The 19,797-nt window shown below is 43.2% G+C and overlaps 1 protein-coding gene across 4 annotated transcripts in view; it reads right to left on the bottom strand.

Annotated features, from left to right (window-relative positions):
• Positions 1 to 2,050: 2,050 nt before the first annotated feature.
• The window catches only part of LOC308168339 (kin of IRRE-like protein 3), a gene marked incomplete at both ends in the record, with an annotated part of 240,788 nt that continues 223,041 nt past the window's right edge, over positions 2,051 to 19,797 (bottom strand). The window contains 7 exons of one of the 4 annotated variants that reach the window (XM_080542893.1): positions 2,051 to 2,524; positions 3,358 to 3,444; positions 5,509 to 5,627; positions 5,897 to 5,980; positions 6,245 to 6,352; positions 7,218 to 7,416; positions 14,317 to 14,417. In XM_080542893.1, the coding sequence (XP_080399019.1) occupies positions 2,051 to 2,524; positions 3,358 to 3,444; positions 5,509 to 5,627; positions 5,897 to 5,980; positions 6,245 to 6,352; positions 7,218 to 7,416; positions 14,317 to 14,417 (1,172 nt within the window). Of the gene's footprint in view, positions 2,525 to 3,357; positions 3,445 to 5,508; positions 5,628 to 5,896; positions 5,981 to 6,244; positions 6,380 to 7,217; positions 7,417 to 14,316; positions 14,418 to 19,797 lie in introns of all 4 variants that reach the window. The other 3 variants (XM_080542894.1, XM_080542895.1, XM_080542896.1) reach the window with 3 other exon arrangements.

The raw sequence follows: 19,797 nt of genomic DNA, 5'->3' as shown, positions 1-19,797 counted from the left end.
CCTGCAATATTGTACTGTACTGAAGGTGTTGCTATCTACCTCATACTGTATGTGACTGTCTAGGGTAGAAGCATTTCATTTCAAGAGGACAGGTTCAACAACAATTATTATTATGTAATTATTATTAGTGAAACCACAATGGATAGCCCATACGGCACAGTGTACTGTACTGTACTACGTTAAAATAAGAACCGTATCTTGGTTCGTGTTCTACTACTTGTGCATGGCATGCACTGTGTGTTATAACACTGCATGGCCCTTGGGTCATTGGTGCAGTGAATCTAGCTTAAAAAATGTTGGTGATTGTGACTTGTTTGTGTGTTCTTTGATCTTTCAACTAAAATGACAACATTTAATGGTTAAAAGTGATATATCAAACTCCTGGTCAGGTACAATACGTCCGCTTAAAACAGTTAGCGTGTATAGTATACAGTAGTCCCACAGCAGCCAAATGAACAATAGACAGTAAGTCAAAACATAAAAGCACATGTATTTTTGTGTTTTCTTTTCCATCCTGGGATGAGCAGCTCGATCACAGGAGGTATACCGTCTGGATTTATTGAGCTCCTGTGTAAACATGGTATTGACAAAGCATGGGAAAGCCACATGATGACGAGCTCTGTTGAGCAATGTTTACATCTGGTCATTCACATCACAGACATTCTGCAGACATGACTGATGATCTAAAGCATTAGTGGAAGAGGCTTCACATTACATGGGGAACACTTGATAGTCTTTGAGCTCTCATGATGTTGTCATGAGGCTCCCATACATCAGGGTTGGTGGTGTAACCAGCCATTTCAAAATGAGATTACATTAGTTCAGCGTCAGAATTCAAAGTTTGCATTTGAAATAGTTACCACCCAAGGTAAAAGAACAATGGGAACAAATTTCAGTTGAGTCCTAAACCATAAGTGATCTTCAACAACCGCGTTGAAAAACAAATAGTTAAAGATGCATAATGTACACTGATATTATTTGATCTCAGAGTGGCAAACTATGAAACAATGAGTCAGGCTTCTGGTTGAGATCTCTGCCCCCCTTATCTGCTGAGTTCTGAAGACCAGGACCCACGAGAGAAAAGACAGGCATTGTTTAATTGTTTGGCAAGTCTGTGAGCACATTTTTTTAGTTTTACTCCACCTACACAAGGGATACAGTTGGATCAGCCAAGCTTAACATACAGTGTGTTTGAGGAGAGGGAGATTGGACGGAGGATAGGATTTCACAATTAACACGCGTGCACATTCACAGTTGTGCTTAAAACTACAATAGAGCAGCAGAATATTGGCTCACACATATACAAGTGTCGGAAGTACTTTGCCACCAGTAAACAAAGTGGTCTCGGTTTATTTGAATGACAACTTATAAGAGACCAAGACCTGTGCACTTGATTGTCAGATATGGACATCATCAAGGGCATGTTATTTTGCTGCCTGATATGATCCTATTTCCACTGAATTAAGTACAACAATATCAAACACACTTGAATTTTGACCTGGCAAATTACTTCTCTTGTGGCACAGTTCCGTTGATGGGTCTTAATGACAGTATCTAAAATAGAATACATGGGCAATAGGAGTTGACTGATGGGCAATGGTGGATAAGACTTCTTAATCCACTGGTTGGAACACTACAATGTCTGAGGAGAAGTTCAATGTGAGTTAAAGCCATCCATTCCAAGGCTTCACATGAACACACCATGTGCTTTGAAGTAGGTCCCACTTGTTTCCTGGAGCTGTTTCCCTTATTCCCAACCCATGGGTGGTGGTTATCCCATGTCAGACACCTCTATGGTAGTCAGACAACCCATGGGTGGTGGTTATCCCATGTCAGACACCTCTATGGTAGTCAGACAACCCATGGGTGGTGGTTATCCCATGTCAGACACCTCTATGGTAGTCAGACAACCCATGGGTGGTGGTTATCCCATGTCAGACACCTCTATGGTAGTCAGACAACCCATGGGTGGTGGTTATCCCATGGCAGACACCTCTATGGTAGTCAGACATGGGTGGTGGTTCTCCCATGTCAGACACCTCTATGGTAGTCAGACATGGGTCTGCATGCGCTTCTGCAGTGGCCTTGTGAGGTCAGAGTTCTGTGAGGAGGACTGGGAGTAGTGGGATGAGGAGGAGGCTGCTGAAGCCTTGCTATCCTTGTCGAACTGCACATAGCCATCCTGCTTACTATAGCTGCTAACACTGCTGTCACACTGCGTGTCGATGAAGGAGCTGGAATCGCTGAGCGAGGCTCGTTGAAACTCCCGTTCACACAGCTCGATGGAGCTGCTGCCCATGCCAAGCACAAAGCGTTGGCTGTAGTCGTAGAGGCGGTTGGGTCCAGCACCCAGAGTGGAGTAGATGTTTGTGAAGGACATGCCTGTTGGCACCCGCTGCTTTCCAGTAGTGCCAGCAGAGGTAGGATTCCTCATCTCCGTCGTCTGGTTGCCTTGCAGGGTGATGGTGGGGGTGGAGTGGTGCTCCTGGAAAGTGTTGACACTGTAGTATCCATTAGTCGGGTCCTTGAAATGTAATAGGGGAAGAATCGGAAAGAAGAGAATGTTTGAAAGCAGTTGCATCAGTTTAGTCTGCACAAATGACAGAAAGTAAGCCATTTTAGTCTAGCAAAAGAAGAAAAAAGCAGTACATCTCTGCAGGGAAACAGAGAAAAGTAAAATCGACCGGTTGTTTATATGCATTTATTATTCTCAAAGCTTAACCAGTGTCAAACTCGAACTATCATTAATTACCATTCCAATTGGCAAATAAATAAGAAAACAGGCTGTTGGCTAATGTCTGAAATATAAAAAAAAGTTAATGTTGGCAAAGCTTAGTGTTATGAATTAGTCCACATACTGATCACATCCTCCACATACATGTCCAAATCATGTTACTTGCTAATTAAGTTGGCCTTGACGATTCAGAGTTTGGCATCCAACAAGTAATCTGAAAGTTCAGTGACCACAATGAGCCAGGGCTGCCGAGGTTCAGCAGAGCTCCTGGCTCAGTGCCGTTGCTAAGCGGCCAGCGGTGTGAATGGATGTGAATGTCAAGCCGAACGAGCACGATGCCAAATCCAACAGGAGGAATGCTAATCACAGCTACAGTATGACAACCTAAGAGCATCGTTGTTATGTGTGTCATTATCAGATGTTTGTGTATGTCCTCTTATCTGTGGCTACAGTATACACATTCTCATAAGTGTGGATCAAAAGAGTCAGGCAGATCCAGGGGAAGCAGGTATGCAGACAGCAGAATAAATGAGTACTCTAAAGTACTGGGGAACCACAATTTGTACAATAGAGTAAATCAATGAATGCATATACAGTATATGCACATAGTTCACCAAGCCCACCTTGATATGTTGGTATTCCTTCTCCTCTTCCTGGAGCACTTCCAGCTGCTTCAGCACCGACTCCTGCTGGAACTCCCCATGTTCAACCTGCACATGGCATCTTCTGTTACTCACATACTAATAATGTATACCTGAATTGTATTAGCAACATGCAGATATGTAAGGTATCTGAGATTACTCATAAGCAGTCACATCAAACCCTTCAAGTGTTATGTAACATAATGTAATCCCAAGGCCTCATCATACCTGGTTCCTCTCAAGGTTTCTTCCTACTGGCCTAGTGAGTTTTAACTTGCCACTGTGTGTACTGTTTTCTCCCAAATGAGGAGTTATCCTATGGCTTGCTTTCTGTCTACTACTGTATAGTTGGGTGATAGTTTTATTTAGCTTTTACTGTATTGGTGATCATAGAGAATTCACAGTAGTAAAGTGGCTTAAGCTTAGGGTTACTGTGGTCCATGTACATGGGGTGAGCTAGGGGAAGATAGTCAATTGACTACAGTGGGCTGTAGAGCCTGATCACCTGGGGGAAGTAGCTGTTTGTTAGTCTCTGAGTCTTGGCCCTGGGGCTCCGGAAGAGGCCTCGTCTTTTGGATGGCATCGGTTCTAACAGGCTGTGGTTGGGATGGCTGGGGTCTTTGATGATCCTCCGGGCTTTGCTGACACACCGTTTGTCGTATACAGTATATCCTGGATGGAGGGAAGCTCACATCCGGTGATGCGCTTGGCTGTCTGTACCACCCTCTGTAGCGCACTGCGGTTGAGGGCAGTAGTTGTAGTTGCCATGCCAACCAGTGATGCACCCAGTGAGTATGCTCTCGGTTGTGCCTCTGTAGAAGGCCCGCAGGGTCTGCGACCCCATGCTTAACTTCTTTCACTGCCTGAGGTGAAAGAGGTGCAGCTGTGCCTTTTTCACCACCTGTTTGGTATGCACGTCCCAGGTCAGGTCATCGGAGATGGACGCCGAGGAACTTAAAGCTGCTGACCCTCTCTACGGCTGACCCACTGATGGTGATGGGGTCCTGTTCCCGACCATTCCTTCTGAAGTCCACCACCAGCTCCTTGGTCTTGTCAATGTTGAGAGAGAGAGGTTGTTCTCCTGGCTGTACTGAGCCAGCGGTCGACCTCTCTCCTGTAGGCCATCTTGTCGTTGTCGGTGACCAGGCCAGAGGAGGCGACTCAGACGCGGCGCGTACCGTCTGAGCACCCAGCCTGGGATGCCGTCTGGCCCAGGCGCTTTGCGGATGTTGACACGCCTGAGCTGTCTGCACATGGCTACTCCGGTGATTCAGCTCCTCCGGGAGAGAGCCAGCTATGTTACCTGCGCAGTTAGATCTCCCTTTAAAATTGTGTGCAGCCCTTACCACATGCTGCATGAGTCATATCTGCACAGCTGTGACTCTTATCTTTTCAGTATATTCCCGTTTGGCTGTCTTAATCGCTCTGCGGAGATCATAGCGGGCTTTCTTGTCGTTAGCTCCCTCAAAACGTGTGCCATCTGTGACATTGTGCTGTGTGATAAAACTGCAAATTTTTTGGAGTGTCCTTTTATTGTGACCAGCCTAAGGCACATCTGTGCAATAATCATGCTGTCTAATCAGCATCTGGATATGCCACACCTGTCAGGTGGATGGATTATCTATGGCAAAGGAGAAGCTCACTAACACAGATTTTAAAATTTGTGAACACAATTTCAGAGAGAGATAGATCTTTTGTGTACATAAAAAAAGTCTTAAGCCCAATGCACACGGCGCGCGATTTTGTCGCACCGCCGACTTCGATTCCATTGTTTTGAATGCATCTCAATGAGACAATGCACACAGCGTGCGATGCGATATTGTCGCACGACAACATTCCCAAATTTCGTTGTTTGGTACCTGTACTGTAGCAATGACAATAAAGACCATTCATTCATTCATTAATTCGATTCTCCATTCACATTCATTCAATCATTGGTGTGAATTGAGAATCGGATGTTGTCGTGCGACAAAATCGCACGCCGTGTGCATTGGCCTTTAGGTCTTTGATTTCAATTTTTGTTCAGTGTAATTAAGCATTCATTATCTGAGAATATAAACTGTACCAGAGGGGTAATCATTGTTCTGTTTGTGGGTAGAGGTAAAATAAGTAGAAACAGAATGGGACACTCACACTCACCATCAGCTGCTTCATGGTGGCATGCTCTTCATTTTCCCGAGCCGCATTGTGATCTTTGTGGACGATCTCCACTCGGATGTCATTCCTGGCTGATACAACAACTCCTTTTACATCTGTTGAAAATGAAAGTATCATTTCAATATGCTGAGCAGCACAATATACATATTAATTTCACTTCCCCCTAAACATCTTCATTACACTGGACAATTGTCCTTGTCATGAGTCCCCTTTCCAAACAGTGCAAATCAAAAGATACAGTAAGTCCCTTCGTTTTCTGCCAACACAATATCATTTCTCTGTGTGCATAAGCAATCTCACTGAGGCCTGATTTTGGCTCATTTTTGGCAATCCTTTTTCATACTGTCATATAACAAAGTCTTACTTTCTGTCTTAATTTTGCTTGCAAGTTCTCTCTGGTGAGCACAGATGGAGACGGGCAGTGAGGGCATAACCAGGTGTGTGTCCTCTGTGGTATACAACAACAACATGCTGAATGCTAGTAAGGATCTCACACAGGGACTGCAGCACAGTTGTTGGAAAGCGGAATCGCTGACTGTCTCTAACCTGGTTACTGTTATGGATGGAGTGTTTGGACATGAGATAAGATGGCAAGTGGCAAGGTTATACTGCTCCATTATGAGCCCTTACATCCTGTCTATCTCTTGCTGAGTACTATGTCTTTGCTTTAGTTCTGACATGCACTGTTAGACACAGACAGAAGGCAACTTACTTCTCTGGGAGCGAGTACAGCAGAATGCTCCAATGGTCCCCATGAGGACGATGAAGGCTACAAACGCCCCCACGGCCACCCCGATGATGACTGCCACTGGGAGGGTCTCTGAGGACGACAAAAGGACGTGTCCTTCTACAATCACACAACAGTAGCTACAGGAAACCTGAATCTGATACATCCTGAATGTAATGCATCTATGCTAGGGACCGATGCCACTGCTCTAATGAAGGACTGAGGGTTAGGGTTAGGGTCATTTGTGGTGAGTAAATTGAAACAAAACGTCCTCCATTTAAAATAAAAAACATTGAGCTATAATACAGTGCCAAACAAATAATGTTGTTTAAATACATGTATAAACAAAGCCAGAGTGAGTGAATTATGTTGTTGTGTGAATGAATGAATGAATGAATGAATGAATGAATGGTCTTTATTGTCATTGATATAGTACAGGTACCAAACAACGAAATTTGGGACATTATGTGTTAATAATGCTGAATATGTTATAGGTGTAGATTCAATTGACACTGCACTTAAGTTGCACTTTTCATAATTTGCAAAACAGATAATATTCACATTGTCATTAAGTGTGAATAACACACTATTCTCAACTGTCCAGGTTTATCCTGCAGGCCTTGCAGAGTGTGAGAATGTCAAATGATGCCTGCTGTTTGTAAACCAGAATGGCACTTTATTTTCCTGTAGATTTGTTTTTCCTTTATTGTCTTGTTGCAGAACCATTTTCACCACACACACACACACACACACACACACACACACACACACACACACACACACGCACGCACGCACACACACACACACACACACACAGTCTTTTTACCGTTCATAAATATTCATTGATGTTCAAACATATCAATACATCAATTCCACAGAGACAAACAAACAAAACGACTACACACAACACAGCACAGCACAGCAAAAGAAGGTGGAGTCTGTAGAACCCCGGTCCTACCTTGTTCCTTGAGGCGGATGATCTCCGTGTCAGAGCCAAAGCTGTTCCAGGCAGTGCAGTTGTAGATGGTCTGGAAGTCAGCAGGGATGATGTTGCTCATGGTGAGAGTAGAGATGACCCCCTCCTCTGTGCTGACTGTCTCCACTGTGTACCGGCCAGACGTTCCAGACTCAAGCACGGTCTCCTTCCATGACCAGGCCTGTAAATGGATCCAAGATGGCCACATGAGTGTTCCTTGTCTCTCAACAAGTAGTCCATCTTGTGACTAGTGAGAAGGGTTATTTTCAGTTTGGCTTTCCCCAGCAGCTTGGCTGTTTGGAGGGGTGACATATTTGACAGTTTGCACAAGGACTGTTACAATGGAAATGACCAATGGAATGGAGAAGGATAATAAAAGAACATGGGCAGTGGAGCGGCGAAAGAGAAGAGTGATGGAAGAGAGGAGCAGAAGGTACAACATTATGAGAAGGCATTGACAGTGATTGTGAAGGTGGAGGGAGAAGTGGAAGTTACTTTGATGGAGTTATTGCGAACAACCAAGATGGTGTGTGGAAGTGTGGAGGTGTGAAGGGTAAACACATATGAAATGATGAGGGGGTCGGCGACAGCAAAAGAAAACATAATGAATGGCTTCAGAATTAATGGGTGTAGAGTCAGTGCAAAAAAACTAATACATTATGAGCTGCTGGTATCCTTTATGAACCTGCCAGCTTATGTGACGGATGAGGAGATATGGAATAAACTGGATGGTTGGGGAGTGACTGCGGTATCCCCAGTAAAGAGAAGAATGTGGCCTGGAACGGATGTGCCGGACGGGACAATATTTTTGAAGGTCAAATTCAATGGAATTATAACATCTTTGCCATATTCCACGAAGTTTGAGACGGTGGAAGGAGTTACGTTTTGTGGGTCTTTCTTGTTGGTTTGAAGTGGTCCATGATAGGCAAGTTAGAGTGTAAAGAATATGCATTCAGCCTGGACATATAATGAAGGACTGCCCTGAATTTAAGTGCCACAGATGTGGGAAACAGGGGCATTATCAGGGTTCGACATTAACGCTTGCCCGCTTGCAGGAGTCCGGGGTTAGATAGGTTGGTGAGTGAGTTATATGAGGAGTTTAGAGAGTTGCTGGGGCCAATATTATTGAAAGTGTTCACATGGGTGGAGGAACGAGGACAAATGCCAGCTACTATGGCAATGGGGGTGGTGAGCATTGTGTACAAGAATAAAGGGAGTAGGGGGAAGTTAGAGAATTGCAAACCTCTCTCAATGTTGAACACAGATTATAAGATTTTAGCAAGGGTGTTAGCAAATAGGATGAAGAGGGTGATAGGGAATGTTGTAGGGAAGACACAGGCTTATAGTATACCACACAGAGATATAGTGGACACAGTATGCAGTATTAGGGATGTGATAGAGCATATGAAAGTTAGTGGAGGGAGGATAGTGGTTAGTCTAGATTTGAATAAAGCATTTGATAGGGTGGACCATGGGTATTTATATAGAGAGCTAGTGAGATTTGGTTTTGGAGATCGGATGATAGGGTGGGTGAGGTGGATGTATAGTGAGGCTAGGAGCTGCGTGAAGGTGAATGGGATTCTTACAGATAGTTTTAGGTTAGGGAGGTCTGTGAGGCAGGGGTGTCTGCTATCGGCTTTGCTATACTCACTGTCAGAAGTGCCGTTAGCATTATGTATAGCACAGTACACAGGGATTAGAGGGATCAGTTTGCCAGGAGGTAGGGTGAGTGTGTTAAGCCAGTATGCGTATGACACAACAGTGACAGTGAGCAGGGTGACCTATGTTAACCTAGTGACAGTGAGCAGGGTGACCTATGTTAACCTATTGGTCCACCAGGGCTGCAGCCCAGTGCCCCGGCCACTAGGGGGCCCAGGAACAGCAGACTAATTTAAATTTGAATACAGTTTTATTGTATTTTGATATTGCTTTACATTTTGGTGCAGTTTCCCACTGTCCCACCTCTAGAGTAGCCATTTTGTCCTGTCGCAATAATCAATCAATAGTCAGTGCGTTTCAGTCCAGAGTCGTGCGTTTGTAGGCTAGCTAGTCCACAGCCATGTCTCACGAGGCTATTAGAAGATATGATACCGGAGCGACAAAGAGAAAACAAGCTCAACAAAACAAGGAGAGAAGTGAAGAAACTATCAGCAAGCTTACATCCTTCTTCAACAAGAATCAGATGATCCCCAGCCCCAAGAGGGTAACGTTAGGCTTACTCTTAACGAGGGGACCGCCGGCACAAGTTCAAGTTCACCCGCCTCCCCAGAATCAGTGCTCGAAGAGGCACGCGAGCCTATCTTGCCATCATCGAGTTCCTCCATGGATGCAGATGCTTTAGCTAACACCGACTCATCTTCAAAGGTAACCCCTTAATGAAGAGCCTTTTGCAGCCACTGACGTTGCATGTTGGGGTCCTACTACAGAGGGGTTGCGCAGCTACTGGGTTACCAAAGGAGTGAAGGCTTCCCTATTGTGGCAGAATAAAGACATTTCCTTTATGGCATCTGAGCGCATGTATAAAAACCAAAAACGCTTTTCTTACTTGGACATATAATATATATAATAGGGCCTCGGGAGCTGTTAGCCCTGGGCCACGGGGAGGCTTAACACCTCTGACAGTGAGGGACAGAGAAGGTGTGAGGGAGGTGATGGAGAGTGTGAGAGTATATGGTAGGGCGTCTGGGGCAAAGGTGAATGTAGAGAAGTCGGCGATAATAGGTATGGAGAGGAAAGAGGGAGATGAGTGAGGGTTGAGGGAAAGGAAGGTTTACTTTAGTGGTCTTCAACCGGGGGTCCGCGACCCCTAGGGGGTCCGCAGTGGTACTGCAGGGGGTCCGCCAATTTCTGTCATAATAATTGACAACTTTCACCAAAATAATCAGTGAGAATTAAAAAATATAACAAAAATGATATTGAGTAAGGTACAAGCAATAATAGGCAATAATAAGCTACTTTTGACAAAAACAATTTACAAAATAAATGATGGACATGATTCTATCTAGAGTCTAACATAACGTCAGCTGGGGAAAAAACACACCTGTCTAGCAAGCTAGGTGTTGGCTTAAACGCTGCAGTTCGGTCTTCATTGCGAAATTAACGTTAATTAACCCTTGTGTGATGTTCACTTTTTGGACCCTTTCGTAGTGTTCGGGTCTAGTTGACCCGGGACATCATTGGGGTTTTAAAAGCACTTGTCTTGACACGGTGCTCCTAGTCCCAAGGGTGACCCATACAAGGGGGTATACTCAGGGCGCAAGAAAGCCCCAAAATAGCCCATAATATTAAAGGGCGCCTCCTGTGGGCACAAACAGGTACTGTACCCAATAATGCACAATAGGTACTGTGTACACATTCAAAAGTGCATATCTTTTGTTCTAGTGGATCTAGGGGGCTGCCCTTTGGAGAGGCTGGAGCAGATGATGCTTAGTAACAACCCACAAAGTGTCAGACCCCTGGGAATAGGTGGGGCCGAACGACAGCATGATGAGTAGAAGCGTTTTTACCCCTAACTTTGAAAATGCAAAATCCACTATAATAAAGACCTGGGTGTCATAAATCATACTTATCTAGGAAAAATGTTAATGAAACAATGTTTTCATTGCTGTTTATTATTTTGAATTTATATTCTCAATTGAATTTCACATTTATCTAATTATAATCAAAGCTGTAAAGAAAATACAGGTGATGAACAAGAATAGAAATGAAAGAACCAAACTAAGATTGTTTTTGCCAATTGCTATGAAATACATCTCTCAAAAATGTCTGCAAATGCTGAATCACAAAACACGAACGGAATGTACACTGTTTTCACTGTCACTGTCGAAATACAGTATTATGTCTGAAAAATCCCAAATAATTCTGAAATACCACTGGCTACAATTGTGTGTGCATGGGTGTGCCTGTCTACACAACACATGAAGCACAGAATGTGACAGTGTGTGTACCTCAAATGTACTTTTTGCAGTTGCTGCATACGTTCTGTACAGTGCAAGAAAATGTAAAAATGTTTACAATGTTGCACTTCAAAGGGTAAAAAGTGCGAGAGCAGACGGCTTCTTGGCACGGGAAAGCTAGAGCAGAGGTGTGTGAGTGAGTGAGTGAGTGTCAGTGTGAGTGTGTGTATGTTTCTGTGTGTCTCTGTGCATCCGGGCCTAAATGACCCGAAGATCTTATGAAGGACAAAAATGTGTTGGGGTATTGTAGGATGTGTAAAAACATTTTTTTTTCACTTTTACATGTTTTTCATAGAAAATAAGCCAAGGCCATGGAGTTTCATATTGATCAAATGTATTCTTGTACCATTTCTCACCAAGTAAAAATGTAAAACGGGTCCGGTTGACCCGAACACCACACAAGGGTTAATAACTAGCATAACGTTACTAATTGAGTTACTAGTTTGATAATAACAAACCCGCCTCTTTGCTTCTCTATGCGCCGCTGTCAGGGTGAGGATCGCTCTACTGTGGAGCGACCCTTTGGCGCCCCCTATGTTGTGTATTGTTTCTCTGTCTGTCCTAATTATCTGTGAGTGCTAACAGCTGTGTGTGATTGTCTTGGTCTATTTAGTTCCCCCTGTGTTTTCCCTCTGTGTCGATTGTTCACTTTATGTTGCGTTGTGTGTGTGCGTGTCCTCATAGTCTTGTCGCAGCCTTATTGCTCCTCGTGTGCCCAGGAGATAAGTATCTTATGACTATTGCAAGTAGTTTGTATTGCCTTGTTAGATTAACGGCGTTGGGAGACAAGAAGCCGACTCCCCTTTTCTTTTGTATTTTTACTTCCGCATTTATTGGAGACTTGCTTTCTCCCCGTTTGTTTCATCGCTTACTGTGCGGTTTATTATTCCTGTTTGCTCAAATAAAGAGTACCTTTATTTTGGAATCATATCCCTGCATCGTTCCATTCTGTTCTGCTCTGCATCTGGGTCCAAACACATTGACTAACCGTAACACGCCGCTATAGGAGAGGAACACAACGCGCTCCTTTACCATTCCGAGGTCAGATGGCTTTCCCGTGGATCAGTATTGGCGCGCGTCTTTGAATTACGCACAGCTATCCTCGAGATTCTGGTTGGCCAAAACCGCGCGGAGCTGGCTCCGCATTTCAATGCGCCCTCGCCTGATGTGAAATGCGCAATTGTTGATCACTTGGAGGCACTCGAAAGTCAATTTGAGAAGTACTTTTCTGAGACTGAGTCTTGGAGAAAGCACAAGACATGGATACGGTTTCCATGCAAAGACAATGCATCCGACGGCTCAAACCTGACAGCCGCTGAGGAAGATCAGCTGATCGACCTAACCACAGACAGTACACACAAGAATGTGTACGAGTCACAGCCTCTCACCCAGTTCTGGATCCATTGCCAGAAAGACTTCCCCCAACTGACCGCAAAGGCCATGGTGAGCGTCTTGCCTTTTGCAACAACTTATCTTTGTGAAAGAGGATTCTCCTCCCTCACCTACCTGAAGAGCAAATACAGTTCCAGACTGCAGGAGGTAGGCATACCTTGCTTCCTGAAGCTAATAGTTTCATTGTTGAAAAATAATAATAATAGAAAATATAAGCCTCATCAAGAACAACAACAACAACAAATAATATAAAAGTTATTATAGGCTTATATATATATATATATATATATATATATATTACATGTGGGGGTCCCTGTTCTGTTTGTCTCATCCAAGGGGTCATTGGGTTGAAAAAGGTTGAAGACCCCTTGTAGCACCCTATAATGTAATCATTTCCTGATAATGTAATAACACCTGATAATGTAATAACATGTCCACTTACTCCATCGAAAATGTAATAAAACCCAATAATGTAACAATTGACCAATAATGTAATAAAATAACCTGACTGATATTGTAATACATTTTTTACTGATAATGTAATACCTTATTACATTATTGGGAATTTATTACACTTTCAGGTGGGTCTTTTTTAACTGATAATGTAATACTATGTTCATTTTCAAGCCATAGTTCTACATTTAGTTTTTTAAGAATCTAAGACTGTTGTATACACTGGATTTAAGAATCTAAGAATCTTATTTACACTGAAGCTTAGCGGGAAGGTGGTGTTAGTTAATGCACTCTTGATATCTAATTTGGTGTATGTAATGGGTGTGTTGGATGTGCCGGCAAGAGTGGTTAGGGAGGTTGAGAGGATGGTGAATGAGTTTGTATGGGAGGGGAAAGGAGTAAGGACTGCACTGGAGGTATTAGAGAATGAATGTAAGGATGTAGAGTTGGGGTTGATGAATCTGGAGGTGAAAGAAGTCTATGAGAGAGAAAAGGAGAGAATTTGAAGCCCGGGCCGGACCTCATGTGTCACTAATAGGACCTCATGTGTCACTAACAGGAATCCATTCAGAATTCTGAGATGTCTTCATCTGCTATGTGAGCTTTTTAGACCCATCCAATCAACAGGATTTCAATTAGGCAGCAGCCAGTTAATCAGCCCAGTGTCAGTACACAACACACACATCAGAAAGCACAGGACGATTATCCAAACACACGCACACACACACACACACACACACACACACAGTTAATAATAGAATAAGAGAGGGCTCTGAGAATAGTCTGTTTATCTAAGGGCCACACATCTTAATGGGATCTCTGCTAACAGAGTATAAGCATGCATTCAATTAGAAATGAAGGGTCTAAGCTTGCCATGCTTCATGCCTTCCCATTCATACAAACACAACTTATTTGGATTGCTGTTACATTCATTAAACTGATATATTTGCTTACTTTCTTGCAGATGTTCTTGGATAGTTGAATCTATTGCTAATAAAGTGTCGTCAGAGCACCAAGGCCATAAAACTATCAGAACACAGAGCCGCACTATCATGTGGACAGTCGACTGGACCAGTGAAATAGATCGATTAAGTTTATTGTACTCATCATGTTGAGCAATTCCTCTTACATTATTGTTGCGCATGACTCAATCAAGACTATCAAAATGCATGTTTGGTATAATGATACAATGGTGACATACACAAAAGGATTACTCCAGTTTCCAAAGAACAGAATACTGAGACAGTAATAATAATACATACACAAAGTGTTTTACTCACAATGCGGTCTGGAGGTGGAGTGCTTCGGATGAAGCACTTGATCTGGCCCTTCTCCCCATGTAGAGCCTGCTGGGTCTGGGTACTGGAGATGGTTGGAGGGCCTGTAAGGTCACAAAGAAGAACATATCAAAACTGTAGCCTGAAGACTAGTCATATTAAGATGTTTTAAATCACAATCAACAGAAGCCTGATTCCTAGGAGTTCAGGTGTTCATGTGCATGGCCTCGACACCCGCAAAGTGGCTGGGCCAGACGGCATCCCAGGATGGGTGCTCAAACTGTGCGCGCCGCAGCTGGCTGGCGTGTCCACGGACATATTCAATCTCTCCCTCTCCACAGGTATAGTTCCCCTCCTGTTTCAAGTCAGCCATCATTGGCCCTGTGCCGAAAAAAAACAAGGTATCATGCCTAAATGACTATCGCCCTGTCGCTCTCATTCCCGAAGTGAGCAAATGCTTTGAGAAACTTGTCAAGGAAATAGTCTGCAGCATGATACCATCGAACTAGACCCCTACAAGTTTGCCTACTGGCAAAACAGATCCTCCGATGACGCCATTGCAACTGCTCTCCATTCTGCCCTCACCCACCTGGACAAGAGGAGCTCCTCTGTGAGGATGCTGTTCCTAGACTACAGTTCAGCATTCAACACCATCGTCCCTTCCAACACCGACAGCAAGCTATGCGACTGGATACTGGACTTCCAGTCGGACTGACGCCAGGTGGTGAGAATGGGCTCAAAGGCCTCCTCCCCTCTAACCCTCAACACAGGAGCCCCCCAAGGCTGTGTCCTAATCCCCTCCTCTACTCCCTGTACACCCATGACTGTGTGGCCACACATGGATTCAACTCAGTGATTAAATTCGCTGATGACACAACAGTGATCGGCCTGATCATCAACGGTGATGATACGGCATACAGGTGAGAGGTTGACCGCCTGGCTCAGTACAGCCAGGAGAACAACACCTCTCTCTCAACACTGACAAGACCAAGGAGGTGGTGGTGGACTTCAGGAAGAATGGTCAGGAACAGGACCCAATTACCATCAATGGGTCCGCCGAAGAGGGTAAGCAGCTTTAAGTTCCACATCTCTGACAACCTCACCTGGGACGTGCACACCAAACAGGTGGTGAAAAAGGCACAGCAATGCCTCTTCCACCTCTGGCGGCTGAAGTTTGTCGCGAGGATGAAGATCTTGCGGGCCTTCTACAGAGGCACAGCCGAGAGCATACTCACTGGGTGCATCACTGTCTGGCATGGCAACTGCACTGCTCTCAACCGCAGAGTGCTACAGAGGATGGTGAGGAGAGCCAAGCGCATACTCACTGGGTGCATCACTGTCTGGCATGGCAACTGCACTGCTCTCAACCGCAGAGTGCTACAGAGGATGGTGAGGAGAGCCAAGCGCAAAGACGTAGCCTCTTCCAGAGCCTCAAGGCCAAAACTCAGAGGCTAACCAGCCTCTACTACTACTACTCTACTCTACTGCTACTTCCCCCAGGCCACCAGGCTCATGAACAAGCCCACTGTAGATAATTGACTATCAACACAAGCACATCCCATACATACAGACTACATAAGCTTAAGCTCACAGTCACTTTAGTACTGTCACTTACATATGTCCTGTGCTACTGACAGTTTTTATTGAATTATGCCTAGTGCCTTATTGTCTACAAATTGCAAGATACTGCTAATTGTAAATAATCATATTTGTATATTTGTCACATATGTCCTGTACTATTGTTACTTTTTTATTATCTTGAATTATGCCTTTTGCCTTATTGTCTTGTGTTGCAATGTCAGGAATCAAAGCCTAAGATTGTTACTCTCCTACACTTGTATAATGTAATGTAATGTAATGTAACAATAAACTTGAAACTTGTATCACTGTTGTTTAATCAAAATTGTGCTACAGTTAAACCTCCAGCTGCATTATTTCATATATAGTAAATCATTCTACCAACTCAAACATATTCAGTTTGGAATGTCAGCAGCAACCAGTCAGTTGGGACTCCCTGGGAGGATTGCATTGTGGTTCAATACAATGGCACCTCAAACCTCTGCAAAATCTAACCAAGGTGTGCATTAGGCTGCATGAAGGGCATACGCGTGGGCTTGTTGATTTATGGCTGTCTTGATTTCTCTTAGTGAGATAAGGGTCACAGTGGCAAGCATAATCACAAGTACGAAGATGGGAGAGAAGAAAATCCATTGCAGAGAGATATCACCCCTCCCAGTGTCTGCACATTCAATGTGTTCACCAGAGCCTTACACTTTGACCTACAGTGTGAGTCCCCACTCACGACAATGGAGCAAATCAAATCTGGTTATCTGCATTAATGTCCAGTATAACCTCATGTAAAAGCCATTTCTACTGACTGTTAGGGGTTGGGAACAACTTGATGAGTAATAGGGTGAGCTCCCCAACAACACCCCTCAGACTCCTTCCCTGGCATCTCTCTGCCAATACATAATAACAGTTTATTACCTGATATGATATATCATTACCTGTCTCTTATTAAAATAACAGTTTATTACCTGTCTCTTATTAAAATAACAGTTTATTACCTGTCTCTTATTAAAATAACAGTTTATTACCTGTCTCTTATTCAAATAACAGTTTATTACCTGTCTCTTATTCAAATAACAGTTTATTACCTGTCTCTTATTAACATAAATTTGCATTTTAATGAGATTCTACCTGATGGTGTCTTGGTATGCTACTGCTGGAAACTGGGAGGTAGCTGCTGCTGTGGAATGATTGCAGGAAACTAAAAGCACAGCATTGAGCTCTTCGCCACAGTATTGGACAATATTGGAAAGGGGTTGCTTGCTTGTATTATCCCCTATGGAATAAGGGCATGGGCAGTCTGTGTTTAGACATGAGTAAGCCCCCTCCGCCAGCTTGTTTGTGAGAGTCAAACAACCCTTTGACACATTGTATTGAGAACTGCTTCTAGCTATTTCTGGAGTCAATTTACCAAATACTGCTACCGTTCTTAAAGTATTTCTTTCAGGAAAAGCCAGGAAACTAAATTGGTTGGTGTGGGCCTAAATGAATATGAATGTGTGCATGTGAGTGTATGGTTGTGTGTGTGGATGGAAACGGGTTCCCCATGGTAAGCACACACTCAGATCCATTCCTCCCAGGCTGCCCAAGGCGAGACATAGTGGCTCTGGAGAATCTGCTCTGGGGATGAGACCTGCAAATGAGGAATATGATTACGGTACATGGCTTTAACTCCCTGGCTCACACTGTTGGGGTGTGGTGGGTCCTCTCGTGAAACAGTGTGTGTGTGTGTGTGTGTGTGTGTGTGTATGTGTGTGTGTGTGTGTGTATGTGTGTGCTACTCAGGCTGTGTTCCCAGTGTCGGAGGGAGGATGGGCGGTACGGGGTGTCACAGCTACATTGCTTCACCTGTCAGTAGACATAGTCCCAATGGTAGGAGGCGTGTGTGTGTGTGTGTGTGTGTGTGTGTGTGTCCGTGTGTGTGTGTGTGTGTCCGTGTGTGTGGGAGGGTGATATTGTTCGTTCTTCACCCTGCCAAAGGAGCCTGCGTCAAAGACTATGTCTTTGAATTTCCATACAGAACTGGAAGTAGTATGCGATTTGGAAAGATGTGACCCACAGCTCCCCCACAGCAAATCATTTCAAAGCACCTCAGAGCTATGTACAATCTCAACCATATACATTCACAGGCGTTTCTCAACAAAATTATTCATTCGTGCTGGTTTCTTTTAGCTCTTTTTTCTTTTCTTTTAACAAGGAATACAACAACACAAGGTGCCCTGTGGGATGCTGGGAGGCACATTGTGACGTTAGAATTATAAGGTTCTATCTCAATTTTTGTCAAAATTGAGTTTTTTACATAATCTGATCCATTAGGTGTTTATTAATGCCTGTGTGGTGTTATTTTTTTAAATGTTTCAATTTTTTAGTTAGTAATTCATAAGTTACAAAGGTTCCATCTCACAAAACATAATGGAATGTAAAAACGCTCAATATCTCTGAACTGCCCTAAACGGAGATAGAACCTTATCATTCTAAACGGAGATAGAACCTTATCATTCTAAACGGAGATAGAACCTTATCATTCTAAACGGAGATAGAACCTTATCATTCTAAACGGAGATAGAACCTTATCATTCTAAACGGAGATAGAACCTTATCATTCTAAACGAAGATAGAACCTTATCATTCTAAACGGAGATAGAACCTTATCATTCTAAACAGAGATAGAACCTTATCATTCTAAACAGAGATAGAACCTTATCATTCTAAACGGAGATAGAACCTTATCATTCTAAACGGAGATAGAACCTTATCATTCTAAACGGAGATAGAACTTTATCATTCTAAACAGAGATATAACCTTATCATTCTAAACGGAGATAGAACCTTATCATTCTAAACAGAGATAGAACCATATCATTCTAAACAGAGATAGAACCGTATCATTCTAAACAGAGATAGAACCTTCTCATTCTAAACAGAGATAGAACCATCTCATTCTAAACGGAGATAGAACCTTCTCATTCTAAACAGAGATAGAACCTTCTCATTCTAAACAGAGATATAACCTTATCATTCTAAATAGTGTTGTTCCGATACAATTTTTTGATACCGATACCTGACCGTGCAGTACTTGCCGATACCGAGTACCGATCCGATACCACGGCGTTTGAAAAAACAAAACAAAAAAACATGTTTTTTGAGCCGCATACTCACCTCGATGTAAAATTATTGCTAACACTTAGTCTGGCACTGCTCAAAACCTTTGTAAAACAGGAAAAAATACCAACAGAGAGTGAATACTATAGAACTTTTTTTTATTGTCTACCTGGTATGGTGACAAGAAAATCAACCCCTTATTAAACCTGAAATGTGGCTCTCACAGATGCCAATCAGTGCAATATCCATTTAAGATATAAAACAGTCGTAGTAGTAGTGCAACAGCAAGTGAACATTTACAAACAAAATAACTTTAGTACTTAAAAAAAAAAAAAATATCGGATTTTTTTTTTGTTAGTACTCGCCGATACCGATACCAGCATTTTTGTGCGTATCGGTGGCCATGCCGATACTAGTATCGGTATCGGAACAACACTAATTCTAAACGGAGATAGAACCTTATCATTCTAAACGGAGTTAGAACTGTATCATTCTAAACGGAGATAGAACCTTATCATTCTAAACAGAGATAGAACCTTACATTCTAAACGGAGATAGAACCTTATCATTCTAAACAGAGATAGAACCTTATCATTCTAAACAGAGATAGAACCTTATCATTCTAAACGGAGATAGAACCTTCTCATTCTAAACGGAGATAGAACCTTATCATTCTAAACGGAGATAGAACCTTCTCATTCTAAACGGAGATAGAACCTTATCATTCTAAACGGAGATAGAACCTTCTCATTCTAAACGGAGATAGAACCTTCTCATTCTAAACGGAGATAGAACCTTATCATTCTAAACGGA

Source organism: Nansenia antarctica (genome assembly GCF_963989245.1).
Source record: "Nansenia antarctica genome assembly, chromosome: 12".
Lineage (NCBI taxonomy): Eukaryota > Metazoa > Chordata > Actinopteri > Argentiniformes > Microstomatidae > Nansenia > Nansenia antarctica.
The sequence above is the reverse complement of the archived record's forward strand: the minus strand, read 5'-3'. Positions and strand labels throughout refer to the sequence as shown.